This window comes from Lemur catta, chromosome 15 (genome assembly GCF_020740605.2).
Source record: "Lemur catta isolate mLemCat1 chromosome 15, mLemCat1.pri, whole genome shotgun sequence".
Classification (NCBI taxonomy): domain Eukaryota; kingdom Metazoa; phylum Chordata; class Mammalia; order Primates; family Lemuridae; genus Lemur; species Lemur catta.
Window position 1 is genome coordinate 55,540,003 of NC_059142.1, and position 27,211 is coordinate 55,567,213.

General features: G+C 60.6%; 2 protein-coding genes across 5 annotated transcripts; one reads left to right on the forward strand and one right to left on the reverse strand.

Moving 5' to 3' along the window:
- Positions 1-207: 207 nt before the first annotated feature.
- Positions 208-8,247, reverse strand: SGSH (N-sulfoglucosamine sulfohydrolase). 4 transcript variants are annotated; one of them, XM_045525781.1, is made up of 8 exons: positions 8,089-8,247; positions 5,812-5,972; positions 5,049-5,154; positions 4,655-4,805; positions 4,201-4,357; positions 3,810-3,891; positions 2,615-2,818; positions 208-1,637 (listed from the first exon to the last, which is right to left on the reverse strand). In XM_045525781.1, exons 1-8 carry the CDS (start codon positions 8,174-8,176, stop codon positions 1,078-1,080), a joined length of 1,509 nt encoding a protein of 502 aa, XP_045381737.1. In that variant the 5' UTR covers positions 8,177-8,247; the 3' UTR covers positions 208-1,077. The 4 variants fall into 4 exon arrangements, with proteins under 4 accessions (XP_045381737.1, XP_045381738.1, XP_045381739.1 ...); XM_045525782.1 differs by having other exon boundaries at positions 2,643-2,818; positions 8,089-8,234; XM_045525783.1 differs by having other exon boundaries at positions 208-1,591; positions 8,089-8,234.
- An 88-nt stretch (positions 8,248-8,335) lies between these two features.
- SLC26A11 (solute carrier family 26 member 11) lies at positions 8,336-27,049 on the forward strand. Its single transcript, XM_045525786.1, has 17 exons — positions 8,336-8,405; positions 9,444-9,690; positions 10,236-10,428; positions 10,815-10,900; positions 12,637-12,716; positions 14,267-14,409; positions 16,531-16,706; positions 17,123-17,195; positions 19,140-19,190; positions 21,011-21,071; positions 21,766-21,821; positions 22,038-22,178; positions 23,234-23,361; positions 23,688-23,787; positions 24,141-24,274; positions 25,266-25,338; positions 26,182-27,049. Exons 2-17 carry the CDS (start codon positions 9,457-9,459, stop codon positions 26,271-26,273), a joined length of 1,821 nt encoding a protein of 606 aa, XP_045381742.1. The 5' UTR covers positions 8,336-8,405; positions 9,444-9,456; the 3' UTR covers positions 26,274-27,049.
- The last annotated feature ends 162 nt before the right edge of the window (positions 27,050-27,211 follow it).

A 27,211-nucleotide genomic window follows, 5' to 3' on the forward strand; every position in this document is an offset into this window, starting at 1 on the left:
CTTGGGCCAAACATCCTCCCTCCACCTCCAGGGCTTGGGAGCCACGCAGCACGGCTCGGGCGGGTCCCCCCCCAGGTCCCCCTATGTCCTGGCCTTGCCTCCTGTCCCCAAAACTGTCCCAAACTGAAGGTCATTCTGACAGTCGGATCCCAGAATCAGGACGTTGTTCTAGGATTCGGGTTGACATTATCATAAACTGTTCAAAAGTGAACTTCTGTATATTTTACTAAACAAAAAAGTTTTACAATACTCTGTGGCTCTCCCCCCACCCCAACTCCCACCCCCAGTATGCAGTCGATGGCGGGGGAGGGGAGGGGAGCCCTCATCTGCCAGGTTTCCCAGGGTGGAGGCAGGACAGGTCCGGCACATTCTCCACGCAACGCTGGTGCCATCCAAGGAGAACCAGCCCAAGCCAGAGGACGGGGGCACTGCACACCTTCGTCTTTGGACATGCTCAGAAAGAACAAGTTTGCCCAGAAAGACCACCGGCTCAGGCCGGGCACGCAGGGAGCCGCCTGTCAGCAGACGCCCTCCTGGGCCATACCTGACCCTGGGGCAAAACAAAGGAGACAGAAACCAGCCCCAGGTTGCTCAAAGGCTTTCTCCAGACCACAGCTTGGTAAGAGCCAGATGCCACGTTGCCGCGTGGAGTGTGGTTTGGACCCACCGGCCACCCACGCCCTCGTGGCACAGAAGCCCCTACCTCCTCACAGGAGAAGGGCTCCAAAGACTGAAAAGGGTTTCAAGTCCCTCCCCCTGCAGGTCCCCAAACCAACCCAGAAAACAGACTCCCTCGTTGTGTCCCACTCTGTCCCCAGGGCCCCCCTAGAATTCCTATGCCAGGACACAGACACAAGGACAGTGGTGTCCCCTACTATGGTGGCAGCACTCCTGGGGGGATGGGCTGGGGCACACGCCTGGTCTTCCCTCCAGGCAGAGGAAGGAATGACACCAGCATCTTGGAAGGGCCAGCGTCATCGTCCCCAGGCTGGTCCCCTCCACCACCAGTTGAGGAGGCCGGCAGGCTAGCGGCAGGAACATGTCTGGGACAGGTAGGGCAGGTGCCTCCAGGGGCTGTCACAGCTCGTTGTGGAGCGGCCGGCACTGGGGCGAGAGCTTCTCCTCCAAGACACCGTCAGGGGCGCACACCCAAGGGTCCTGGGTCTCCCACTGCCACTTGGCCAGCTGGGCCTGAAGCGTTTCGAGCACCTGGGCGAAGCGCGGGTCGCCAGCCAGGTTCTGGGTCTCGTGGGGGTCCCAGCTCTGGTCATAGAGCTCCCAGCGCGCCCGGTAGTAGTAGTGGTGCAGGTCCTTGTACCAGCCCGTGGGCTGCCCGGCCGTGGTGCGGTTCAGGAGGTCCTGGAAGGTGGGCGAGACGTAGAAGTCCTGGTCGATAGGGAAGGGCATCCGGAAGCTGAGGTTGTGCACGAGGCGGAAGTTCTGGTGGTGCACGGAGCGCATGGGGTAGGACATGGTGACCTCGTGGTGGCTCTGGCTGCCGAAGACGGTGGTCCAAAGGGGCTCGACCTCCAGCGCTGGCAGGAGGGACCGGCCAGTGAGCCGGACGGTCTTCGAGCCAAAGATGGCATAGCTGGGGTAGGGGATGGAGAACCAATCCAAGACGGTGGGCGCGAGGTCTGCAGAGCAAGTGGTGGCTCAGCGCAGCGGCCCTAGGACCCAGGAGCCTGAGCCGCTCCGGGAAGCTGGCAGCCACCTTGGGAGGTCAAATCCCTAAGAAGGAGGTGTAGCGCCTCCCACGGCTACACTGTCTCTCTGGGCCACGATGCCTTTAAAGGTATAGCAAGAGGCCCTGACATGGTGATATCTAGGACCCTTCTTAAACCCTAGGGACCAGAAAGGAAGTGCCCTATGTAGGGAAGCCTCATCTGTCCCTGCTCTGTGGTGAGGCCACAGTACTCTTGGCTCACGGTTTGGGGCCAAACAGAGAAATGTGGGTGGGCCCTGAGCTGCAGGGGCCCGAGTGCACTGCTACCCTGAGCCCACCCTGCCTGGCAGTGGGCAGGGGCGGTGCCTTACGCCCTGGGCCAAGGGGCTTACCCCGGGCCCCTCAGAGTCTTCCCACACCTGCAGGTTCATCTATAATGGCGGACTGGACATCCCCAGGCCTCTGTGGACATGAGCAGGGTCACAAGTCGCTCAGGTCCCCGGGCAGGTATGACAGGGAGCAGCGATTCTCAAAGAGGGTCCCTGGGGCCACAGTGTCCTGTCACCGGGGAACTAGTCAGACATGCAAATTCTCGAGCCCCACCCCAGGCCCACCGACTCAGTCTGGGGGTGCCATGTGGGTACTAACGAGCATTGCAGGGGACCCTGGTGCTCACGTGTGGGCTACTAGAAAAGGCCACGGTTTGGAGAGCAGTGAGACCGCGAGAGCCAGGCCAGAATCCTAGCTGGTGCTGACACCTGTGTGGCCCTGGGCAGCTTATTTCACCTCTGAACTTCATCCTTTCCACCTGTAGGATGGGAGTGTCTGTCCCGTCCTCACCCAGGTGGTGTGAGAACCACATTCAGTAACTGGCACAGAGCAACGACTGCTGTGAGGTCAAAGGTTCACTCCCGCCCCGTCCCCCGCATGAGACAGACAGAGCCGTACCTAGCAGGCTCACGTAGGCCTCGCTGACCTGGCCCCAGCGTTGTGGGTGCTCCGGGGATGACACCAGCAAAGGTTCGGCGGTGCCCGGCCAGTACAGGTTGGTCCTGCCGCTGGGGAAGGGGATTCCGTTGTCAGACGTGAAGATCACCAGGGTGTCATTCAGGACACCTGCTCCACGCAGCTCCTGGAGCACAAGTCCGATCCCTGCGGGCGGGGGTGGGGGAGCCGGGCTCAGCCACAGACACAACAGCGGGGGGCACGGGCACAGACTCACCACCTCCTCACGCGGCCGCCGGACTCTAAAACACCCCGCGGGTCCTCCCACCAGCCGGGCCCCTCACCCAGCACCCCAGAAGCTAGAAGAGGGAAGGTGGGAGCCTCCCCTAGGCCTCCAGGGGGACAGCCCTGCCGACACCCTGATCTCAGACTTCCGGCCGCCAGAATGGTGAGTGAACAAATTTCTGTAGTGTTTTGCTTTTTTTTTTTTTTTTTGAGACAGAGTCTTGCTCTGTCCCCCGGCATAGAGGGCAGTTATGTCATCACAGCTCACTGCAACCTCCAACTCCTTGGCTCAAGTGATCCTCCTGCCTCAGCCTCCTGAGTAACTGGGACTATAGGCGTGGCCTTCACACCCAGCTAATTTTTCTGTTTTTAGTAGAGACGGGGTCTCGCTCTTGCTCAGGCTGGTCTCAAACTCGTGGCCTCAAGCAATCCTCCTGACTCAATCTCCCAGAGAGCTAGGATTATAGGCGTGAGCCACTGCACCTGGCCCAAATTTTTGCAATTTTAAGCCATCCAGTTTAGGGTTCTTTGTTACAGCAGGCAAAAAACACTAATGACTCCTGCCAAGTTCTACACTGCGTAACCTAGGGAACTCCAAAACCCCACATCTAATCCAGATTCACCGCTGGAAAAGTATTTGGAGTGTTTGCCCAATCTCTGGGCACCCAAAGGAGCCAGCCCAGGGGCAGTTCCACATCATGGCAGCCCAGGAGTGGGTCCCAAGTCCAGCCCACGCCCGGCTCCTCTGAATGTGGTCTCTGCCCAGCCCAGCCCCAGGGCTCTACAGCAAGACCTGATCACACTGTGCTGCTAGTGGGACCCCCCGGGCCGAGCCCGATCGTCTGAGAAGCGCCCGGCCCAGGATGAGGAACGGAAGCCTTGGCATACCCCACCGCCCAGCCCGTGGGCCCACCTTGGTCCATCCGGCCGATGGTGGTGTACTGAGCTGCCAGGTCGGCTCGGGCCGCTGGGGTGTCAGGGACAAAGTAAGGCACCTGGAGGCAGAGCCAAGCTTGGAACAGGTAGATGGGGGAGGGGGTGGAGATGCTAGCCTTTTCCCCAGGGTCCAGAACCTTCTGCCTGTGAATGGTCAGCCCAGAACAACTCCCATTGGCAGCATCACCCCATACTTCTGGGGTTGTCTGCACCCCACAGATGGGGGCCTGGGCCCAATTCAGCCAGAGGGTCTCTCCTGGCATGCTGACCGCCCATCCCCTGGGCGAGGGCTGCAAGCCCACAGTGGGTACAGGTGCCTGGACTTAGGGCTGGTGGGCACCTGGGAAACATGGTGAGGGCCCTCCTACCAGCACGTCCTGAGGGTTGTAGGTCTGGGGGGTCCAGTCTGGGATGCGCCCCATGCCGCTCTCCCCATTGCCAAACTTCTCGCAGAAGGCTCCGTACTGGGGCTGGGAGTGCCCGCAGCGGTGGGGGTCGTGGAAAGCGACGTAGAGGAAGAAGGGCCTGCACGTGGGGGGAGGGGCCAACACACCACCTGGGCAGTACCTTGACTCTCCACCCCGGGAACCCCGGCTCTAGGCAGAGACACCCCTCCTGGCTTTGCTCGCTCCCCTATATCTGAGAGTCTCCCTGCAGCCCTAACAGCCTGTGTCCCCATATCCCTTCTTCCTTGTGTATCTGGAACCTTCTCTCCCCCCACCACGAATCCCAACTGAAGACTCTGCGACACAAGCCTCAGGCTAACAGCAGGGAGGTCTGGCCGTGTGAGTGAGGGGCAGGGGCAGGTGCCCTGAGGCGTACCTGTCGCCCTGGGTCTGCAGGAACTTCCGGACTAGCAGCTTAATCCGAGTGATGTTCCGCCCCACCTGGAGGACGGAGCCATTCTCCTCCGTGTAGGCGAAGTCAAAGGGGTACACCACCTCGGGTCCCACGTGCTTCTTCCCGATGATGCCTGGGCGGGGTAGACGCCTGTCCAGAGCCCCTCGGCCTCCCACTCCCTCTGTTCCCCTCTCCGCCCCTAAGCGCCCAGGCCCTCCGCTCTCCTGGACCCACAGCCCAGCCAGGAAGCCCAGGCCCAGTCCTTTAGGATGAGCACTCCGGGTGGGCTGAGGGTGGCTTGGGACAAGGCACCCGGCCTCCCAGACCCTGGCCTCAACCCCTCATCTCACCCTGCACCTGGCTTGAAGCGCCTCACCTGTGCGCACGCCGGCCTGACTGAGCAGCTGCGGCAGGCTCCGCACCTTGTCGAAGGAGCTGAAGTGGTGCACATCCTGGTGCAGCCCGTACATCCCGTTCTGGTGCTGCCAGCAAAGACGGCAAAGACTCATGAGGCCCGGCCGCAGCCCTCCAGGGGTCCCAACTTCGCCCTCCCACGGCCGCACCATGGAGACTTTCTCCCTCTCCACTCCTAGCCCGAAGGCCCACAGGTCCCTCCCGAGAAAAGAGGACATGGGTGGGAAAGAAAAGGATGCGGAGGAACACAGGCCAGCCGCTCGCTCGGTGGCTCTGGCGTTCTTGGGTATCTGCACTTCCCAACTTTTCCACTAGGATCACACGTCGTAGAGAGAAAGACAGCCAGGCGCCTTTGTATTATCTAGTTACTTGACATGGCAAAAGAAATCACCGTGCGTGTTAAAAACTCAGACTGCCGTCCGTGAAAAGGAAAGGCCCCCCCAGACCGCTGCAGCCCATGCCCAGACGCCAGCGGCTCACAGTCCTGGGGGAACCTTCCAGGAGGCCTGTGCGCATCTGTGCACGCTCTCCCCCCTGAGGCTTCTCCCAGTGTCAGCCTCTCGCGGACACACACTTGCTCACAGTGGGGTAATACCATCGGCTCACACTTCAAGGGGAAGTGCCCTCACACACCCACATTAATAGTGGCGCTGTTCACAACAGCCAAAGGTGGAAGCAACCCACGCTCCCCCCCATCCCCTCCTCCCGCCCCCCTGCCAACCCACCTGGGGCAGGCCGGTAAGCAAGCTGGCGCGGCTGGGAGAGCAGCTGCTGACGGAGGTGAAGGCGTTTCGGAAGATGAGGCTGCGGCGGGCCAAGGCATCCAGGTGAGGGGTGGAGATGGCGCTGTTGTTGTACGCGCCGCTCTCAAAGCCTCCATCATCCGCTGGGGAAGGTGGGAGACAGGGAGGACATGGTGGGCTGGGGTCAGGAGGAATAGCACGTGGGAGTGAAGGGGCCTGGCATTGCGCTGCAAAGCCTCAGGCTGGTGACGCCAGGAGGGCAAGATACCCAGATGGGCATGGTGCCCAGAAAGCATGGTTCAGTACCCAGCGGGCTTGACAGCTGAGTGGGTGTATCAGGCAGCTATGATACCCAGAGGGCATGTTAGCAGGTGGGCATGATGCCCAGCTGGCATGATAACCAGGTGGGTATGATACCTGGGCAGGCATGGCACCCAGCAGGCATGCTACCCCAGTAACCTTGACATCCAGCAGGCATGCCACCCAGCTGGGCATGTTACATGAGCAGGCACGTTAGCAGGCAGGGGCTGAGTGCACAGACACAGCGCACTCTGGGCAATCCTGGGCGCTGTGAGTGCACTCTGGGCAATCCTGGGCTCTGTGGAAGCGGCAGAGGCAGGGGCCAGGAGCACCATGCCCAGGGCGCGTCTGAGGATCTGTGCATGCACATCCCACCACCACCTCTCACTGCTGCTCAGCACCCAGCCCCAGAGGCCCAGTGACCCTGCAGATTGTCAACCCCTTCACCCTACACGAAGCAAATCCAGAGAAGTGAGATGCAGCCCTCAGGGCCACACAGCTGGGGAGCAGGCAGCAGAGACAGGCTTTGAGCTCCTACAGCTACAGCAAGCTTCTTCCCGCTGCTGTGGGGCACTCCAGGGGCACCCCGGAAGAAGCTGGTGGGAACCCCCAGGGCAACACTTTCCTCGGCTCCCTCAGAGGCAATGCGGTCCTTGAACAGAGGGGTGGCTGTGGCTGGCCTCCAGCTGGACCACCATCCTCTACCCTGTGGGACCAGAAGGAGGGACGGTAGGGTGCTGGGGCGTGACGCTGGGAGTGCGTCCTGCCTGCAGGCCAGGAGCAGAAGCTGCCCTTCTCCAAACTCACTTGGAGCATCTCTGCACTTGGCTACGGACTGAATTGTGTCCTCCCCAAATTCCCACACTGAAGCCCTAACCCCAATGTGACTGTATCTGTGGCAGTCTTTAATTAAGGTTAAATGAGATCATCAGCAGGCCCTAATCTAATAGGACTGTGCTCTTAAAGAAAAGGAAGAGAGACCCCTTGCCCATGTGAGGCACAGTGAGAAGGTGGCCACCTGTAAGCCAGGCAGCAAGCATTCGTCACAACCCGACCACGCTGGCACTCTGATGTCACACCTGCAGCCTCCAGAGCCGTGAGAAATAAATGTCTGCTGTTAAGGCCACCCTATCCGTAGTACTTTGCTATGGCAACCTGAGCTAAGACAAGACCTCACCCCTGGGCTGGATCACTTGGGATCCCAAAGGATGCAGCGCTGACCCCAGTCCTGGCAGGACCTGCATCCCGGAGCAGATCCTCTGCGAGTGGCCCTGGGAGGTGAGTCGACGGGAGGGAGAGCCGTTTATGTTACCATGAGCCAATCTCCAGCCCGGAGACCGCAGAGTGAATCAGAAAGAGCGGGGCTGGCAGGGGGCCAGACCTCAGAAGGGGAAAGAATCTGAGGCCTTATCGCCTGTCACCGGCCCTGGCACCCAAACAGGAAGTCTTGTGAGCAGCACGTGCTGGAGGAACGTGGGCTCCCGAGGGGATGGGGTTGGCCGAGAGGCTGCGCGGGCAGTGGGGGCGCAGTGGGGGCTGTGCCCTTCGGACAGAAGAGAGCTGAGCCCCAGGCTCTGAGGTCTGAGAAAGTTGGGTCAAACTTATGGGGGGCAGCGGGTGGGCGGGGAGAGCCAGAGGGTCCCCTGCCCGCGTCTCTGGGGCCCTGGGCAGCAGCCCCTCGCCTGGCGCCCCTTCTGGGACCTGCGCCCCGTGCTCGGCGAAGCCGCCCCAGGCTCCGGACACGGTGGGCAGGGGTGCAGCGCTGAATGCGGGCGACCCCTCAAACCGGCCGCTCGGAGGGACACACGGAGGTGCGGGGCAGCAGGGGAGACGGGAGGGACCGCAGCGGGGCCGCCGAGGCGGGGCACCGGGTCGGCACTGCCGCTGGGGGGGCGAGCGGCCACTCCGGGGGCAGCAGCAGGTGGCCGTGGGACAGCGTGCCCAGGGAGCTGCACTCACCGAGGATCAGCAGCACGTTCCGGGGCCGCGCCCGGCACAGCCCCAGGGCGAGAAGCAGCGCGCAGCAGGCGGGCCCGGGACGGCGCATGGCGGCGGAGGCTTCGGCTCCGACTCTGGCTCGGGCTAGAGCACCGCTCGGGCTCCGAGTCGGCTCGGCCCCGCCCCGCCCACCCGGGCTTGGCCCCGCCCACCCGGGCTTGGCCCCGCCCCGCCCCTCGGTCACGTGCTCCCCAGGCGCCCGCCCCGTTCCACCCCCCGAGAGTCCTGCGGTCCCAGCTGCGGCGAAGCCGGGCGACCCCGACTGCTGCGCGCGGCGGGTGAGTCCGCGGCCCGTGGGGGGCGGCGAGCGAGGCCTGGGGCGGGGGGCGGCCGGCACACGCCAGGGTCGCCGGGGTCCGAGAGTGCGGGCGCCTGCCGCGGGGATTTCCACCGCGTCCCGCCCGGGTTCCCCCCTCGGCCGTGCTGGGAGCCCACGGGTCGTGGACCGTCAGCCGGTGCGGGGTCCCCGCCCTGGACCCCAGGATCGGGGCAGGCGTCGTGGGGTGGGGAGGTGGATTTTGTCCAGAGCTGCTCAGCCTGTCCGGGACAGGGGTCGGGACGGGGCAGAGGGAGGGACAGGCGCAGGGGCGGGGGGAGGGGCGGCCTGGGTGGGCTCTGCGCGCAGGGGCGCCGGACCCCAGAGGATGCTGCGCACCTTGAATTCACGCAGGCCCCTCTGACGTAGTCTCAGAACCGACTAGAATCCCTGGTCTGTGAATGCCACAGGTGGGGGGCTGAGTTAGGCGTGGCCTCAGTTGGGGACGCCCCCGAGCACTGCAGCCCGCCATAGTGGGTGGCGCGGGCCATGCTGCGCACTTGGAAATCCTCGGAGTCCCCAAGACCTCCCAGCCCCCGCCCCAATGGTCCCCCCGCCCCGCCGGCCCCCCACCCGCCGGGCGCTGCGCAGAGTGCACGTAGACCCTGCCTCTCTCTGCGCTGCACCCCACATTCCCCGGGGAGGGGAGAGAAAGGGAAACGTTCTCTAGGGAAGACAGTCTAATTAGTCTTTAGACTTTTCATTAGGAAATCGTTTAGATTCTCATCTGCCAGAGTTGAGGGAGGGAGAGAAGGCACCTGGAGGTGGGCAGGAGGGATGCAGGGAGACTGCGTGGTGAGGGGCCTGGTGGCCCAGACCCCTCTGCATGGTGTTGGCTTCCTCTCTCAGACCAGCATGGCCGCCGGGGATCTAATCCCTCTGGCTCAGACCCCCTTCAGAAGGGAGAAAAAAGTGTCCCTGATGCCCCGGACGTGGCCAGTATTGCTGGGTCCTCGAAGCCCAGAGCCTGACCGCTGGTCTGTGTTGCTCACACCCCCAGCCCCACCCTAGGGATGCCCTCCTTCATGAAGGCTCTGGGTCAGGCCGGGTCCTGCAGCCCGGGCATGACCCCGAACACTGGCTGCTGCTCCCCCGGGGCTGTGCAGAGGTGGCTGCCCATCCTGGCGTGGCTGCCCGACTACTCCATGCAGTGGCTGAAGATGGACGTCATAGCTGGACTCTCGGTTGGGCTCACAGTCATTCCCCAGGCTCTGGCCTATGCTGAAGTGGCTGGACTCCCGCCCCAGGTGAGGTGTCTGTCCCTGCTGCCAGCCACATCTCCCCACAGCCTGGTCCCACTCAGGCCTCAGCACCTGCGCAGAAGCAGGTGGAAATACGTGGTGTCAGTTCCAGACTGCAGCCTTCCCAGGCTTCCAACCCAAGGGGCCCTAAGAAACCTTTGCTTTACAGTCTGTGACATGTGACACACTCCTCTGCCTGCACGTCACAGACAGGCACCAAGCTAGTTCTGGGTTGTCCAGAGAGATGACTCATGGTGGCTTGCACAGACCCAGACGGCACACAAGCCTCTGTGCTCCCCGCAGGCAGCACCAGCCCCCCCCACTCTGTCTGGCCGTCAGCACCCCGAGGCCCCATTTGGTTGCTGCTAAGTCCTAATCACTGCAGGTCCTCAGGGGATAACAGAGGGCGGTGGCAGTCCCTGCCTGCATGTGCAGGTGTGCCCAGGGCACAGTCAACACCCAGAGGTCTCTGTGCCTGGACGTGCACACCAGGACCGCGTGTGGACGGGCCTCAGGCCTCCTGGGTGCTCATGGCCGTCTCTCCCCAACAGTACGGCTTGTACTCTGCCTTCATGGGATGCTTCGTGTATTTCTTCCTGGGCACCTCTCGGGATGTGACTCTGGGCCCCACAGCCATCATGTCCCTCCTGGTCTCCTTCTACACTTTCCACGAGCCTGCCTATGCTGTCCTGCTGGCCTTCCTGTCCGGCTGTATCCAGCTGGTCATGGGGTTCCTGCGTTTGGGTAAGACTCTGCCTTCCTGCCACGGGCGGGACCGGCTCCGGTTCTGCTTCTCCCGGGGTACTAAGGCAGCTACCTCTTGGGATGCCCTTGACCTCAGCATTTCCTTGCTTGAGTCCCAAGGACTAACTGTGTGTGTGTTGAGGGGGGTGAGGCCCTCGGTCCCCGGTCCTACTCTATTCTGCTGGGAGGCCAGGACACTGGAGAAATACCCAGGGCCTCAGACACTAGACTTGCTCTCCAAAAACAGCCCGAACAGGGTGTGTAACTCACCAGTCCTTAGCTCCCCAGTCCCTCCCCTGCCATCTCTCCCAGCCCACATCTCCACCCTCGTCCTCTGGGGCCAGACGGAGCTAGAACCAGCTCCCCATTCTCTCTCGGTTGGCCAGGGTTCCTGCTGGACTTCATTTCCTGCCCTGTCATTAAAGGATTCACCTCTGCTGCTACTGTCACCATTGCCTTTGGACAGATCAAGGTAGGCACAGTGTCCACCCAGAGCACTGCCCTCTGGCCACTGCTAGTTGGCACAGGGGTACCTGGGAGCAGGACCAAGGCCAGTCCTGATATTTGTGGCAAGCAGCCATCTTGCTGTTTGAGCTTGTCTGTTCTTGGTGGGTCAAGAAGCACGCAGTTCTCTCATGGGTCCCGCATTAAAAAAATGACCCTCCTGGGGGGATGCTGAGTGATGGTCAGATTTTGCAGCAAGTGACTTGAGGAACTGGTGACCTCGTCTGGCGGCTGGCTCATGCGGTGTTGGTGCCGTGGGCCTGGCTGGCTCCTGGGCAGCTGCCTGTGCTGGGCACACCCGCAGGCCTCGCCGGTCACAGGTCACAAGCACACTGCTGCACTTCCAACAGCAATTATTTCCGCACACTAATTTAGCTGGATGAGTTTGTTTTTGTGCTTCTTTCAACATCTGTTTGATATTTTTTAAATGCCATGTTTTTTGTGTTTCTGTTTACAACATCTATAAGTCCTAAAGTCAATGACCCTGAGTTAAGCATGTAATTTATCGTCTCTTTACTGGGCCCTGAGTTCCTCCAAGGCAGGGACTGTGCTCCCGCCGTGGCTGCCCGGTGCGGAGGAGGGCGCGCTCGCTGGGTGTGTGTGGAATGGGAGCGAGCTCAGTTCCACACATGGGCCGTGGGGCCCAGATGGCGGACTCGGGGACACCCTGCTGCTGGAGAGGCCCCGTGGAAAATCCAGGAGGGGAGATTGTGGAAACAAAGCAGCGGACATACTTAGCACTCTGTGCGCCAGGCACTGGGTGACACAGTCCGTGTGCCTAATTCTCGCCGCACCCCTGGGAGGCAGGTCTGTCGTCATCTTCATCTTAGAGAGGAAATAACTTAGGTGAGGGTGAATGTGTCTTGTGTACTACGTGCACACACGCCTGGGTAAGCTTGGAAGATGCTGTCTCTGGGGTGGTCCGTCCTTTCTTCTGGAAACATCCTTCATTTTCAGTGTCAGGGATGTTCTTTTGTAGGGCCCTACTGAGAGTAGAGGGCGCCTGTATGCATTCGCGCTTGGCAGCCTGGTCCCCAGCCCCATGTGTCACCCTGGGAGTCTGGCCTCGACTTCCCTGCTGATACCTAACACTCCCTGCTAGCTCCCGAGAGACAGAAAGAGCTTAAAGCACGAGGAAGAGCCCCACCCCCTCGGCCGGGATCCCCAGCCCCTGCACTCAGGTTGTGATTGTTTCCTTCCGGCAGGGGGTAGAGCCGGGCCGGCAGTCGAGGGACAGACGTGGCCTTGAGCCAATGGCAGCAAGTGTGTGCATGATGGGGGCGGGCCGCTAGGTGATGGATGCGGCCTCGAGCCAATGGAGGCAGGCCGGGGAGTGGTCGGTGCAGGTGCCTGCTCCCAGGACCCCGACCATGGAGCTGCAGAACCGGTCTCCCGGCTTTGGGATCACACAGAGTGCTTTTTTCTCAGGCTTGAAAGTAACTCAAAGAAACACATCATTGACCCAAAGGTTGTGAAGTGCTGTCTCTTTGATCTCCTGTCCTGGGGGGCTTGGGAGAGGGCAGGTGGTCCCCTGAGAGCCCTGAGCTGTGCCCCTGGCAGGGCCTGGGGACCGGGGATCCTGCCCATCCCGGGCCCAGGTGGATGCCGATTCTCCTCCTCCCCTGGCGGGAGGGACCGAGGGGAGGTGGGGGCAAAGTTCCTTGGGTCCGGGCTGGTGATCTGACCAGCTCTCTGTTTGCACAGAACCTCCTGGGACTGCAGAACATCCCCAGGCAGTTTTTCCTGCAAGTGTATCACACCTTCCTCAGCATCGGAGAGACCAGGTATTTGGCTTTGTTTCTTGCCCCATGTAAGAAAGCTCTTCCCTCCATACTCCTCGCCCAGCTCCCCCTCCTTGCCCACCCCTAGTGGCATTTATTCCTCCAGGGGCCTCACTGGTGACAGGGGTCCCCAGGGCAGCAGCAGCACCTCGGAGCTGGTTAGAAATGCAGACTCTCAGGCCAGGCCCTAGACCTGCTGAATCGGTCAGCGTTTTAGCGAGAAGCCCATAGTTTGAGCCTGAGAGCCGGCAGCGTGGCGCATGCCACAGAGCTTTGTTGGGTGGCAGGAAGGAGGAGAGACCCTGCAAAGAAAAGGCAAGGTAGGCCGGGCGCGGTGGCTCACGCCTGTAATCCTAGCACTCTGGGAGGCCAAGGTGGGTGGATTGCTTGAGGTCAGGAGTTCGAGATCAGCCTCAGCAAGAGCGAGACCTCGTCTCTACTAAAAATAGAAATTATCTGGTCAACTAAAAATATATATATATAAAAAAAAGTTAGCCGGGCATGGTGGCATATGCCTGTAGTCCCAGCTACTGGGGAGGCTGAGGCAGGAGGATTGCTTAAGCCCAGGAGTTTGAGGTTGCTGTGAGCTAGGCTGACGCCACGGCACTCACTCTAGCCCGGGCTACACAGCGAGACTCTGTCTCAAAAAAAAAAAAAAAAGAAAAGGCAGGGAGTGTCTCTCTCTCCCTCTCTTGTGGGCTTGTAGTTTATCCAGGAAGAGAACCCAGGGTGTAGGGAAGGTGACACCAACAGAACGCAGGTGCCGAAGGGAAGGGATGAGGGACGGCGGGTGGAGTAGTGACAGAGACGAAGAGATCCAGGCGGCGCTGGGGAGAGGGTCCCACGGCGGCACTTCCCACAGGTGGTTTCAGTAGAGACAAGCCCAGCGGCAGCCAGGACGGCTCTCCCCTCTGCGGCTGCAAGGGACCGGGGAGGAGATGGTTTGGGGGAGCTGTAGAGATGGCTGCCTGGTGCCAGGGCCTGGCGTGGGGGGTCCTGGACCCTTGTCTTCTGTCCTCTGATCAGCTGCTGAGGTTCCCCAGCAGCTGAACCCAGCTGGAAGCCAGAGCTTTCCTGCCCTCCCAGATGTGGCAGCGGGCAGGGGCCTCCTGGGGGCCAGTGGGAGTGGAGCCTGACCGGTCAGAGAGTGGCACTGGAGTCAGAGGTGAAGGGGCCTTACCGAGTGCAAAGGCCAGAGCCTTCTAGAACAGACGAGGACCTACAGTACACCGGCTGCAATCTCCATGCCCTGTGGTCAGTCCCCAGATCCAGTTCCGCAGACCTGAGTCCCAGAAAGCTGTGGGACTGAAATATGAAAGGGTGGCCCCGCCGCCATCGTGACTGGCCTCTCACGCCCGGTCCTGCACAGGCCTGCGTGCTTACTGAATTTGGGGTACAGTTTTGAAGTGGAATGGTAGATTGCTTAGGAGAAAACGCAAAGACAGTTGGGGGAGAAAGGCTTCCAGCAGAAGCAGCAGCCGGAGGCCGGGAGGCTTGAGTCAGTGCGAGTCGTGGGCAGGCCTGGGTGGTGACGCTCCTCTGTCTCCCTGCAGGCTGGGGGACGCCATGCTGGGGCTGGTGTGCATGCTGCTGCTGCTGGTGCTGAAGCTCATGCGGGACCACGTGCCTCCCGCACACCCCGAGATGCCTGCCGGCGTGTGGCTCAGCCGCGGGCTGGTTTGGGCTGCCACGACAGGTGAGGGCCCCACAGACGTGTGCAGCCTGGGCACCCAGGGAACCCTGAGTCACATCTGCAGAGGTTCTCACATCCTCCGTGCGGGCATGACTTGGACGCTGGCATATTTAAAACTCAGTAGGTGGTTCTGATCACATCCAGAGCTCAGAACGCTGTCTGCAGCGGCAGTTCTCAGCCAGAGGTGATTCTGCCCCTGCAACGTTTGGCAATTCTAGGAGATGCTTGGTTGATGCTACTGGGAGAGGCCTTACTGGCAGCGGGCGGGCAGAGGCCAGGGATGCTGCGGAACACCCTGCGGCGCACGGCCTCTCACGGCGTCCAGCCCACAGCGTTGGCGGCGCCTTCCTCTTCTGGCGTCTGTGATCGCTGCTCAGCTACGGGGACCGGGCCCGTCCTGGACGCACTGGGGAGAGGCTGCTGCCTCCCCAGGGATGGCCACTTAATGCACCGATGGCCGCACTGCGCCTGTCACCGTGCAGTGTGTACCACAGCCTTTCTCAGGCTCCCTGTGGTTACCTGTGGCTCAGCCTGCAGCCTCCATGCCTGAAGCTGCAGTTTAGCTACCGCTGACAAGCGTGTGGTTAAAACAGACGCGGCTGGTCTTGGTGGAATTTGTTTTCTCTCCCAAGAGCCTGCCGGTAGACCAGGTTTCTCAACCTCGGGGCTGCTGACATGCTGGGCCAGAGGGTTCTTTGCTGGAGAGGCCGTGTCCTGGAGGGTGTTGTTATTTCTTTGGGTCCTTTTAAATGTATCTCCCACATCTCTGCTCAATAGGCTTATTCTTTCTTCTATCTTTTCAAATATGTGGAATTTCATGACAATTGCTATTTTAGCTTCCTGTGTTTTAACTCTGTCATCTTCAACTATGTCACTTTAGGGTCAGTTTTTCCCCAGTTGATTTTTCTCCGTGTTATGGGTCACATTTTCCTGCGTCTTTGCACACCTCGCAGTTTCTGCTCAAGTGGGGTGCCAGGTTTTGTGAGTTTCACGTTGGCTGCAGGATGTCTCTGCATTCTGTGAATCTCCTGGAGCTTTGTTTGGGCTACGGTTGGGTTACTTAGGACAGTTCAATCACTTCGGGTCTTGCTGTTAAGCTTTGCGGCTGGGCCAGAGCAGTTTTCATTCCAGAACAGGCCCACGCAGGCCCACCGCTTGGTTTTGCAAGTGTAGTTCTACTGAACTCGCGTTTCTGCAGTGTCCACGGCTGCTCTTGTGCAGTAACAGCAGAGCTGAGGAGTTGCAGCAGAGACTGTGGCCGCAAAATGAAAAGCATTTACGATCAAGCCCTTTATGGAAAGAAATTGCTAGCCACAGGTCTAGGGTTAATCTTACCCACTGCCAAGGTAAAACTCTACTGAGTCCCGACGCCCCGTGAATTCTGCGGTTTTCTCGCTCTGGCTGGTGTGAGTCCCTGGGGTCGTCCACTCCCAGGCGGTTTGGGTGGTTTCCGCACAGCCTTGCCCTGGTCTACGCACCCGGGGCACCCCCTGCAGGGCTCTGGAACTCTCCCGTGAACCTCCCTGTCAGCCCCAGGCCCCGGCCTCCACGGACCCCCAGTGTTCTCCCCTCAACCCAGAGCGACCCCTGAACTCTGCCAGGGGTTCACCTGCCACACACCAGGCCCTGGGGACTCTGCAGAGGCCTTTACGGACTCAACCTCGATTGTTTCCTGTGTCTGTCACGGCTGACGGCAGTACCTTGAAAATCATCGTTTCGTATTTTGTCCAGTTTTTAGTAGTTTTAGGCAGGTGGATAACTGGTCTCTTCCTCCATCTTGCTTCAAAGTGGAAGTGCCCTGGGCATCCGATTTCTGGGTGTCTTTGCCGCTGTGCATGTGGTCTGTGTGTCCCTGGGGGCATGGGCGGCAGGAGGCGTGTGCACCGGTCTGTGTCCTGCCGCTCCGCTGTCCCCACGTCATGCATGCTCCACAGAGCTGCCTGCTCACACCTGCCACACGGACCTTGTGTCTGCGCTGTGTTTCCAGGGGGCAGAGTGAGGGGTCGTGGCTGGGGCGGACGTCGTCTGCGCCTGAGGCGTGTCTGCCCCAGCTACCCGGGTGCGGAGGTGCGTCCTTGTGCTCGCCGGGAGCAGGTTTCGCTGCAGCGTCTCTTTCTCTCCTAGCCCGCAACGCCCTTGTGGTGTCCTTCGCGGCTCTGGTTGCGTACTCCTTCGAGGTGACTGGATGCCAGCCGTTCGTTCTCACCGGGGAGACGGCCGAGGGGCTCCCTCCAGTCCGGACCCCTCCCTTCTCAGTGACCACCGCCAACGGGACGATCTCCTTCACCAAGATGGTGCAGGTGGGCCGAGACAGGCACCAGGACCGCCCCTGGCCTGGTTGCACGTCCGTGACGTGTCTGCCCAGGGACGGGAGGTCTGAGCTCAGTTAGGACTGCTGAGCGCTCAGTTCCAAGAGAATCCCAGATTGGGCACGGCCTCCAGGGACATCCCGTTTGTGCTTCTGCCTTGAGCCCAGGGCTGTTTCTCCCATTTCGGACACTGGCCAAGGATAAGTTTGCCGTGTTCCTCTCGGCACCTTGGTCCTTTTGCGACGAGGACGTGGTGCTTGCCTGTGGAAGCTCACGCCCCTGCAGGCGCACGGGCTTCTGGCAGATGTGGAGAAGGGTGGGAGCCCGCCCTGGCGGGTCCCTGCCGGTCAGCCCCGTCCTCTCCTGTCCAGCTGGGTAGGCCACTCACCGCCCCTCTCTCCTCTCAGGACATGGGGGCAGGGCTGGCTGTGGTGCCCCTGATGGGCCTCCTGGAGAGCATCGCGGTGGCCAAGGCCTTTGGTAAGATGCCCGCCACCCACACCCCGGGCAGTCCCGTTGCGAGGCTCACCTGCCTGGCTTGGCTTTCCTGCTTTCCTGCTCGCGTTTATCGCTCTAATTTGAGAAAGGTGAATTTTTATCCAGGTCACACACGCTCATGTGTGTACACACACACACACATACACACACACGTACATACAGCAAAGAGGGATTTACAGTGAAAACCCGTGTGCTGGTGAACGTTTGAACGGCCTGCGCTCTGTGGAACAAAACCTGCTCCCACCGCAGCCGACGCAGGCTGACCGTGACCCGTGCTGGGGCGGGTGCGTGTCAGCCCCGCCGTGTGGCACCTCGCCCTGTAGGTGTGTTGGGTGTAATAACCTCGCCAGCTGTAGTAAGACGTCAGATAAGTTAGGAAGTGACAAGGTTCAAGTATTGTCTTCTTTTCTAATGTAATTTGTTTAATTAAAAGTTTTAATCTAATTGATAATAAGTGCTGGGTTTAATAACAGGCTCACAAAATTCCTACAAACGCAACAATGTGCTTTTGGGGAGGCAGGGGTCACCGACCCACTTAAATATCTGCTTCTCCTTTGGCAACTCTTGATGCCCTCCGTCCTAAGCTCTTAAATCCTCCTGCCCTGCCCTGTCCCACTGGGGTCGTGGTGCTCCCCACTTGGGATTGTCAGTGTGGACGCCACTGTCATGCCAACCTATAACCGTAATGAGGTCCTCCTTGCCTTTATGTAGATGCTAAAGGTTAAAACCCAGTTAACAGTGACTGTTACTGTGATTCCGTAAGGGGTGTTTACTGCCCAGCCCAGGCTGTGCTGGGATAAGTCCCTCCTCCAAAGTTCCAGGGCCCTAACCTTCACCCCATTCAAAGGAGACTCTTAACTAATGTCAATTCAAGAGGGTTTTCCAAATTCCAGCAACTGCTCAAAATCACACTGCAGTTCAGTTCGTTCCATACACGGCTATGTCTGTCTTGCTCAGTTATTGCTTTCCTGAGTATGTATCTTTTTGTCGCAAGAAGAAATGTAGGTGTTTCCTTCAGTTCTACATCTTACGGCTTTACTCTTCTTGTCTGCTACTTAGAAAACTTTTTTTTTTTTTGTTTTTTTAGAGATAGGGTCTTGATGTGTTGCCCAGGCTGGACTTGAACTCCCTCAGCCTCCTGAGTAGCTGGGACAGACACATTCCATTTTCTTTTGAAGTAACCCGACCTCCCGGCCACATCTGTAGAGCTGGTCACTCTCTTACATCAGGGGTTGGCAGACTTCCGCCTGCTGCTTGCTTTGTGTGGCCAGTGGCCCAAGAACGACTTTCACGTTTTTAAATGGTTGGAAAAAGTCAAAAGAAGAATAATAATTTGTGACACATGAATTGTATATGAAATCTGAATCTCAGTGTTCACAAATAAAATTTGCTGGAACACGTCGTTCTCATTGGGGAACGTATCATCTGCGGCTGCTTTCGTGGTACGACAGCCAGAGCTTTGCAGCCATGACAGCCCGTGGGGCCGGCAGAGCCTAAAATACTCACTTTCTGGTCCTTGGCGGGAAAAGTCTGCCAGTGCCTGCCCGCGCTGTGGCCTCCCCTGAGGTCCCTGCTCCTGGGATGGCTTCGTCTTGACTTCTAGTCATCTCAGCTTGTCATCAGCCAGGCTTTTAGTGGAAAACGTTTCTCTCGTTATAAAAGCAGTCACTGTGTATATTTGTTGTAGAAAGTGTCGCAAGTGCGGAGGTGAGTGAAGGGGACATGGGTCCCCCGTGGGCCCTTTGCTCACCCGGTTAACTGCTGCAGACACCTCATTCTGCCTCTCCCCGCCTTCCGTGATGTGCACGTGCACACGCGTGTTTACGGAACTTAGTGCTGTGTAGAAATTCATAACCTGCTCTCGTTTCACGAACGAGGGCCAGCGGACGCCGTTTAAACCGTGTCTTTACCATTCGTTCTCTCCAGCGTCTCAGAATAATTACCGCGTGGACGCCAACCAGGAGCTGCTGGCCATTGGTAAGACTCCAGCTGCGGGCCTGGGCCTCCCCCCTGTGTCCGACTGAGCTGTGTGGGGCATCGTGATGTCTGATGGTCGGGGTAAACCGCCAGGGGCAGAGGTCCGCGGTTGGGCCCTTTGGAGGTGTTGGCACGGACTCGTTCCCCGGCCTCCACGTAGTTCAGTTTAGTTCCCCAGGAACAGGGAGCTGACGTCTGTTGTCCCTTCTGACTGCCACTTCCTGAGCACTTGCTGTGGACCAGACCCTGGGGGCCGTAGCCTTGGTCTCTACTGAGGAACACCTGGAATGTTCCATCTCGGGGAGGGAGCTTCCGGGGCCAGGGGTCAAAGATCTGAAGAATGTGGCCAGGGGAAAGCTCAGTGGAGTCTCCTGATGGGGCCCCTACCCCGCCCTGTGGGCCCCTCCAGGCCAGGGCGTAGACGCGTGAGGACTCAGGTGGACCCCGAGTTGCCCGACTGGTGGGGGTCGTGCCGGGTTTCACGTGTTATTCTCCTTCCTTCAGTCCTCATGAACTGGCTTCTCTGGTGGTGTATTTGGAGAGCACCGCATGTCTCTTAAATTCAGTTATTTTTGCTGTTTTGAACATACTGGGGGTCCCAGACCTTCCTTTCCTTCCGGCCCCTCATGAGGCGGGCACAGGTCCAACCCAGTCAGCACTGCCGGGTTCCTTCCCACGGAGGTGTCCGCCAGCAACACCCGGACACCTTCGTGAGAGTTTTGGACTCAAGCCACTTGGCTCCTTACGGATGGCAAAGCGTGAGGGGGTCCCAGGCGGGACCACGGAGGGGCAGTGCCCGTGCTCCTGCGTGAGCTGGTGGGGAACGGGGCGTTGCCCGGGTGATGGGTGGAACTGGGCTTCCCAGGAGTCACACACCCTCAGGCAGAGAAAACCCACAGACTCCCCACGTACCCAGCCCACTCCGTTGCTTCAACAACAGCACAAAACTATCGTGCCGGGACAGTGAGTTCCGGACACGGCCCAGACGGGGGAGGCTGTAAAGTGGAGGCCACGACGCTCAGGTTGTGGAAGGCGGTTGTGGGATTCCTTGACCTGAGACGGGCCACGCGGTTTTCTGCAGCTGCGCAGCGAGAGGCTCGCATGAACCCATGGGGTGCTGAGCAGGAGGGGTCGTCCCCGGTCGGCAGCTGCTCACGGGGTTGGGTCTCTGACCTGCAGCTGCTAACAAGTGAGGGTGACCGTGTGCAGCCTGCAGTCGCCGCCCCACAGTGTCTGCACTTCCTGTCCCGGGCCCTTCTCTCTCAGGGACTGGAGCTGGGTTGCAAGACCTGGGAGGGGCTGGAGAGCAGGCCTTGAACCCGGGAGCCCTGTTGCGGAGGGTGGTCGCCATGGTGGGGTCTTTGAGACAGTCCCTGGGTGGGACAGATGCTGTGTCCGTCGTCCGGCGGAGCCAGCGGCACCCTCTGGGCACACGGCTTGCCAGCCCTGCCGTGGCCTCAGCTCACGGGATGGAGTGGGGGGTTTGGAAGGAGCTGGTGGGGAACTGTGGCCGGCCGCCGACCTCCTGAGCATGTTGGGTTTGTCTTAGGGGTGCTCAGCCGTCACCCCCTCCGGGGAGGCGGGATGGGAAAGACACATCTTGTTACACAGGAGAGGCCGGGGTCAGGTGTCTCTGACAGCCAGAATCTGTCTTGGCAAACTCGGCAAAGTCACAAAGTCCCCGTTCCCTGAAAGGGCGAGCCCCAGGTTCGGGCCCCTGGTGGGGGATACCTCCAGCTCTGCCCTCCTGTTCCTTCCCGGTGTCCATCTCCCGGCTGCCATCTCTTTTCCCTCCTCACAAACCCTCCGCTTCCTCCCAGGCCTCACCAACGTGCTGGGCTCCCTCGTCTCGTCCTACCCGATCACTGGCAGCTTTGGACGGTGAGTGACCGTGTCCCTCCTCTGCGCCTGGGGGAGGCCCTTCACCCTGGTGCAGCGGCTGTTTGCTGCTGTCCTGGTTGGGGGTGTCTGTCATCCCTCTGTCCGCTGCTGAGTGGCTGGGACAGGGCTGGGAGCCGCTGTCCTCCAGGGTCCCCAGCTCCTGCACGCTGACAGATGGCACCGCAGGTCAGCCCTAGAGAGTTCCCCTTGATGCCAGGGCTCATTCCTGACGGGACCTGGGACAGGAAGGATGGTGGCTCTGCCCTGAAGAGGTCCAGCCCCAGGGCCCCTCTGGGTCAGGATAGCAGGGTGGAGGTGACCGTGGCTTAAAGGAGAAGAACAGGCCTCGCCCAGCCGGGCCTGGTCCCCAGAGCCAAGGACCCTGGCCCTGCTCGGGGTGGCCCCACCGGATGGGGAAGAAGACAAAGTGGGTGGAAATCTCGAAGGCCTGGTACTTTCTGGTTTGTGTCCTTATGGTCAGTGAGAGGTACAGATCGTCTGAAGACACAACAGGACGGAGTGAGCACAGCTGCCTGTGGCTGTGCCCTAAGTCGCCCGGCCTCGGCGCCGCCACCCCCACCCGCTTCCCAGGCCCCGCTCAGAGCCACCCTGGGAGATCAGCCGCGGCTGCGTGGACAAAGGCTGCCCTTCCCCCTCCCGGCCCCCGGTGATTCAGTCTGTCGTTGCCTTCCAGGACGGCGGTGAACGCCCAGTCCGGGGTGTGCACCCCAGCAGGGGGGTTGGTGACAGGTGAGCCCCCCTCTTCTCCCCCCTGTGCCCAGGGCAGTGAGAGTGGGGGGGGATGCCGATAGCTAGAGACGGCCCTGCTCAGTGGGCCATGTCCCCTGGAGCCACACGGGGACTGGGGCCGTGGTGCTCATCCCGCCACCCGCCCTGTCCCAGGCAAGGGGGGCTGCTTGCTGGGCAGGACCCTGACCCCAGGTCACCGGTGCCCCCTGCCCACAGGAGCGCTGGTGTTGCTGTCCCTGGACTACCTGACCTCCCAGTTCTACTACATCCCCAAGGCCGCGCTGGCCGCGGTCATCATCATGGCCGTGGCCCCGCTGTTTGACGCCAAGATCTTCCGGACGCTCTGGCGCGTTAAGAGTACGTGTGTCCCGTCCCTGGCATGGGGGGCTGTGGTGCGGCACCTGTGAACACGGGGTTGTCCCTGACGCTCCCCAGCTGGGAGCTGGCACTGGGAACTTAGGTGCTCCCAGGACAGAGGAGTGAAAGGCCAGGAGGTGGAGGTGGCCCCGTGGCCGGCAGGTCATGGCTGCTGGGCCCAGCTGGAGCTCCTCCTTCCTGAAAGGCTGCTGTGCGGCTCCGCAGGGTCCTGACGCAGCTGCAGTGTGGGGCGGCCCTACCTGTCCCCACCCGCCCGCCCCTGGCTGGCCCAGTTGGGGTGGGGGGACTTCCCGGGGGACCGGTAGGGTCCAGCATATCCGCTGACCTTGCTCCACTGGCCACAGGGTTTCTTGAACTGGCTGTGCCTTTAATGTAACAAGTTTCGTTTTGTTTTGTGTATCAGAGCAGCACTGAAAGGATTTATGTAGCTTATCTGGCATTTTTTGGTCAGCCCTGGCGAGGTGCCAGGTGGAAGGCCCTTGGTATATTGTTGCATCTGATCCTTAGAACAGTCCTGAAGCATCGCCGTGCCCTTGTGCCGAGTAACAGTTGCCACCGATGGAAGCCGAGGCTCAGGGAGGGTGGGGATGTCCAAGTCGCGTGTGTTGGGTGGACTCACCCGGGGCCGACCCCCAAACCCAGCACTTTGCCCCGGGACACCTCCTCCTTGGCCGGGAGTCCCCAGGGCTCACGTGACCCTCCACCCGACTTCTCAGGCTGGCTCTGTGCCCGGCCCCTCCTCCTCTGGTGCCGACGAGCCTCTGCTGTGCTCCCCTCCTGTCCCGGCAGGTCTTGACCGTGGCTCAGCGAAGACGGGGAGGGGATTTGACCTTGAGCCACAGCCCCCATCCCCACGGCGTGGCCTCTTTGGCCGCTGCCGTCCTCAAATCCCCAGAACGGGTCCCCCTGGGGGCCACTCTGGGTCCGTGAGTGTCCTGCTCAGCGTGGGAGAGGCCACAAGCATCCTCTCGGGTGCCAGGCTGAGTGGGGGCCTCACGGAGGAGGGCAGGCTCCTCAGCCGCACCCTCTCCTAGGGCTGGACCTGCTGCCGCTGTGCGTGACGTTCCTGCTGTGCTTCTGGGAGGTGCAGTACGGCATCCTGGCCGGCGCGCTGGTGTCCCTGCTCCTGCTCCTGCACGCCGTGGCCCGGCCCGAGACCCAGGTACCCGCCGGCCTCGGGGCAGGGGAAGCGCCCATGGGCAGGACGCCTCGCTGCTCAGCACTACCCCCTCGGGTGGCGAGCTCACACAGTGACCGTGGCCATGGTGCTGCTGAAGGTGACCGCTCACTGGCAGGCAGGCACACCCTCCGGTTACAGACCACAGCGCTCACCGCACTGCCCACGGGCCGTGGGGGCTCCTGCCAGCTCCCCCTCCCCGTCCCCTCCAGTGTGGGGGGCCTGGGTCGGGGCTTCCTGCCTGGGACGGGCCACACCTGGCAGAGGCCACCCTGTCGGACCTGCGTCCAGCAGCCACTCGCTTCCCCCAGGTGTCCGAGGGGCCAGTTGTCGTCCTGCAGCCGGCCAGCGGCCTGCACTTCCCCGCGGTTGAGGCCCTGCGGGAGGCCATCCTGAGCCGGGCCCTGGAAGGTACGTGCGCTGGGCCGAGACGGAGCCGAGATCACCTGAGCTCCCCACCCGCCTTCTGCACCCCAGCCAGGAGGATTCGGGGTGTCTGAGTGCACGGGGCGTCCCCCTGGCCTAACACCCGCTCTGCTCGGTGCTGCATCCGGGGTGGCAGTTCCCACACCTTGCTCCTCCGAGGTCCTGTTCCTCCTGGGGAGCCCATGGGGCGCCCAGGTGCCTCTAGTTCTGGGAAGGAAGCAGTGGCTGCCGTCCCCAAACAGCCATTGTCCAGGGAGCACTTGTTGGCCTCACTCTGGCCCTGGCCAGTGCATCGGGCTGCTTTGCCTGGCGTGACCGGCTCGGGCCTGTCTCCCCAGCGTCCCCGCCACGGTCCCTGGTCCTGGATTGCACGCACGTCAGCAGCGTCGACTACACCGTGGTGTTGGGGCTCGGCGAGCTCCTGCAAGACTTCCACAAGCAGGGCGCCAGCCTGGTCTTCGTCGGCCTGCAGGTAGGGGAGCCTGTCAGCACCGCCGAGCGGCCTCCCCGCCGGCCCACATTCCTGGGCCGTGACGCTGCCCGAGGATGGACTGCCCAGCCCCTCTGCTGGCTCTGGCTCTGGCTCTCATCTGCCCGGTGTCCATACCCGTCTGACCTTCTGTCCCCCCATCCTGTCAAATGGGGAGCGGCAGCCCCCTGCCCTTCAAGGGGTCACGTGTGTGGCCTCATTTCCCTGGTGGTCGATGCCAATCCAGGTCCTCTGCCACGCCGTACTCGGTGCCGGGGACACAGGATGAGTGAGAGCTGGTCCCTGTTCTCGGGAGCTGTGGTTTAGGAAGCAAAACACACGTAAGTGTAGAATTGTGTGCAGAGACGTGTTGGGGCTTCGGAAGGCTGAAGAGGACAGGTTTCTGCGGACACTGTCCTGGCAGGGCACAGGTGAAGGTCACGGATGGGGTGTGTTGGAATCGGTTCTTCAGCTCTCAGAAGCCCCGGCCGGTGCTGTGGGGTACGTCGGCGTGTCCCCCAGGCCTGTGGAGGAGACGTTTGTGAACTAGCCGTGAAACAGGATGCCACTCGAACCCAGCACAGCGGGCACTGGGTGTCATTCCTTCTCAAACCAGCCTGCGAGGCCCACAGTCTCCTCATTCCCCTGTCCAGACGCAGTCACCGAGGCCCAGAGAGGCTGAGTGACCTGCCCAGGGTCACACAGCGAGGGTGGCAGGCTGGCTTCAGACTCGGGGTGTCCAGGGTGTTGCTCATCACCTTTCATCCCGTGTCGTGTTCACAGTGCACGTGTCTTCGTGGTCTTTGGAGACGATCCCTTTAGAAACATGCTCCTCTGGCAGCATCCCCTGGGGCAGGGATTCTCACCACTTCCCCGTGGATGTGAAAGTGCTCCTTTCCAGGGAATGCTAAGACGGAGTGTCCACGCAGGCCGCCTGCCCCGTGTGTCACAGAGGAGTGTCCCTGCCCTGGGTTAAAGTCTGTCTGTCCCTCAGGTCCCCGTTCTCCGTGTCCTGCTGTCCGCTGACCTGAAGGGGTTCCAGCACTTCTCCACCCTGGAGGAAGCAGGTGGGTGCGGTTGGGGACCCTCTGGACAGCTGAGACAGGCGGCTGTGCCCACACCCCAGGGGATGAGGCCAGAGCAGGGCCGTGTCTCCAGAGCCTGTGACTCTGGGACAGGGAGAGGAAGTGATCGCAGGCGGCCAGAGGTGCAGGGTGTCTGCCGTGGGCTTGCAGGCCAGGTGCTGCCCCGCCCCCATCTTCCCCAGGCCTCAGCCGAACGTCTCAACTGCGGTGAGAGGGAGGGCCAGTGGAGGGGGCGGGGCGGGGGGCTCGTGGTCGTGGAGGCCCCTTCCTTCTCTGGGACCTGTTTTTTATTGGGGGGGTGTGTGTTCGAGGTAAAGTTTAAATACATTAAGAAGAGAGGAGCTTAAATGTGCAGCTTGAGTTCAGAGAGGTAGATGCATCTGGTATCCACAAGTCAAGACCAAGCAAGATCATTCTAGAAATTTCCCTCGCTGCCCCCCCCCCCCCCCGAGGAACCACCATGCTGATTTCTGCTACTGTAGGTTAGTTTTGTTAGTTTCTAAAATTTCGTAAAGATCTCTCTTGCGCCTGGGCTCACCCCGGCTGTTGCTAGGCACAGCTCAGTGCGGGAGAGGGACAGACAGGCGGGCCTGGCCGCAGGGTGGAACGTCCCGGAGCAGTGAGGGGATTAGCAGTCACCTAGATAGTAGTGGCGTGCTGGGAGAGACTTAGGTGAGACCTTTCGCAGTTAGGGATGCCGGCCTGGGTGAGCCCCGCCACCTTGCGGTGTGCCCGGTCCCTGAGATGCCAGCCTAACCCCTTTCCGAGTACGGCCCCGTCCTCACCTCGCCGTTTCAGCGCTGGAACAACTTGTGTTTCCTGCAGAGAAATACCTGGGGCAGGAGCCAGGGACCCAGCCCTACAACATCAGCGAAGACTCTGTTCTGGAACACAAGGTCGCCCTGTTGAAGGCTTAACGGAGCCGCCACGGGCATCATGCGAAGGAAGGGTGTCCCGGAAGGTTCTCATCACTGTGATTCGATGCCGGATGCCGCCCGACAGACACGCTGGCCTGGCAGGCTGAGAACAGCCTGAGCCGGTGGCCCTGGGGGAGGAGAAGGAAGCCGTGTGTGGACTCACAGGTGGGACTCACCGGCTCCCTGTGGGACAATTGGAAAAGTAGCTCCCTGCTGTCCCCTGGCATGAACCCTTTTGGAAGAGAGGTGTGGAGAGAGCCTTCTGGAGGGACAGACACGTAAGGAAGGACAGGGTTTCCAGCCTGGGCCGGGGGCGGCGTCCTTGGCCCCCAGCACCTGCCGGGTTCTTGGGTTCCACCTCGCACCAGGCAGTGGCCGGGGAGGGGCGGGGAGCAGGGGCGTCCGGGAGACGGGCTTCCTCTTGGTGGCGGCATTTGTGCTGTTTTGGAGAGAAGGCCAAGGTGTGCCAAATGACTGAAAGTCTCTATTCAAAAATAATTTTGTGATTTTTAAATGAAAAAGTTAATAGCTTTGGTGATTTTGTAAAAATCATGAATGCGTATTGTAAAAAATACAGGAAATCATTTTCCACCAGCCCACTTTGGTGATCACTGTGGACCCCCAATGTGCATGCCTGTCTGTCACCGTGTGGATATACGTTTACAGTTTTACGTACGTGGGATCATTTCATACATGGTGCTCTGTAGCCCACATTTTTCATGCAGTCGTTTGCTGTGAAGTATTTATTGTGATAATAAATAGTATTAGAAAGCGTGGTTCTTACCGTCTTATGTGCACCCCACGTGCACGGGTTGTGGCCTGAACTGTGGTCCCCCAAAATGCTGCAGTTGAAGCCGCACCTGCAGTGCGGGGCCTGTAGGAGGGAACTGGGGTTAAATGAGGTCACAGGGTGGGGCCTTGAGCGCGTAGCGTTAGTG

Bases quoted from the DNA above. Each gene is read 5' to 3' on its own strand.
- SGSH (XM_045525781.1), bottom strand. From the start codon at position 8,176: ATGCGCCGTCCCGGGCCCGCCTGCTGCGCGCTGCTTCTCGCCCTGGGG. The intron at 2,819-3,809 runs GTGGGCCCACGG...CCCCGCCCGCAG, and splicing joins CATCGGCCGGATGGACCAAG to GGATCGGACTTGTGCTCCAG. The intron at 1,638-2,614 runs GTACGGCTCTGT...CTTGCTCTGCAG, and splicing joins GGCCTACGTGAGCCTGCTAG to ACCTCGCGCCCACCGTCTTG.
- SLC26A11 (XM_045525786.1), top strand. From the start codon at position 9,457: ATGCCCTCCTTCATGAAGGCTCTGGGTCAGGCCGGGTCCTGCAGCCCG. The intron at 12,717-14,266 runs GTATTTGGCTTT...GTCTCCCTGCAG, and splicing joins CTCAGCATCGGAGAGACCAG to GCTGGGGGACGCCATGCTGG. The intron at 14,410-16,530 runs GTGAGGGCCCCA...TTTCTCTCCTAG, and splicing joins GGTTTGGGCTGCCACGACAG to CCCGCAACGCCCTTGTGGTG.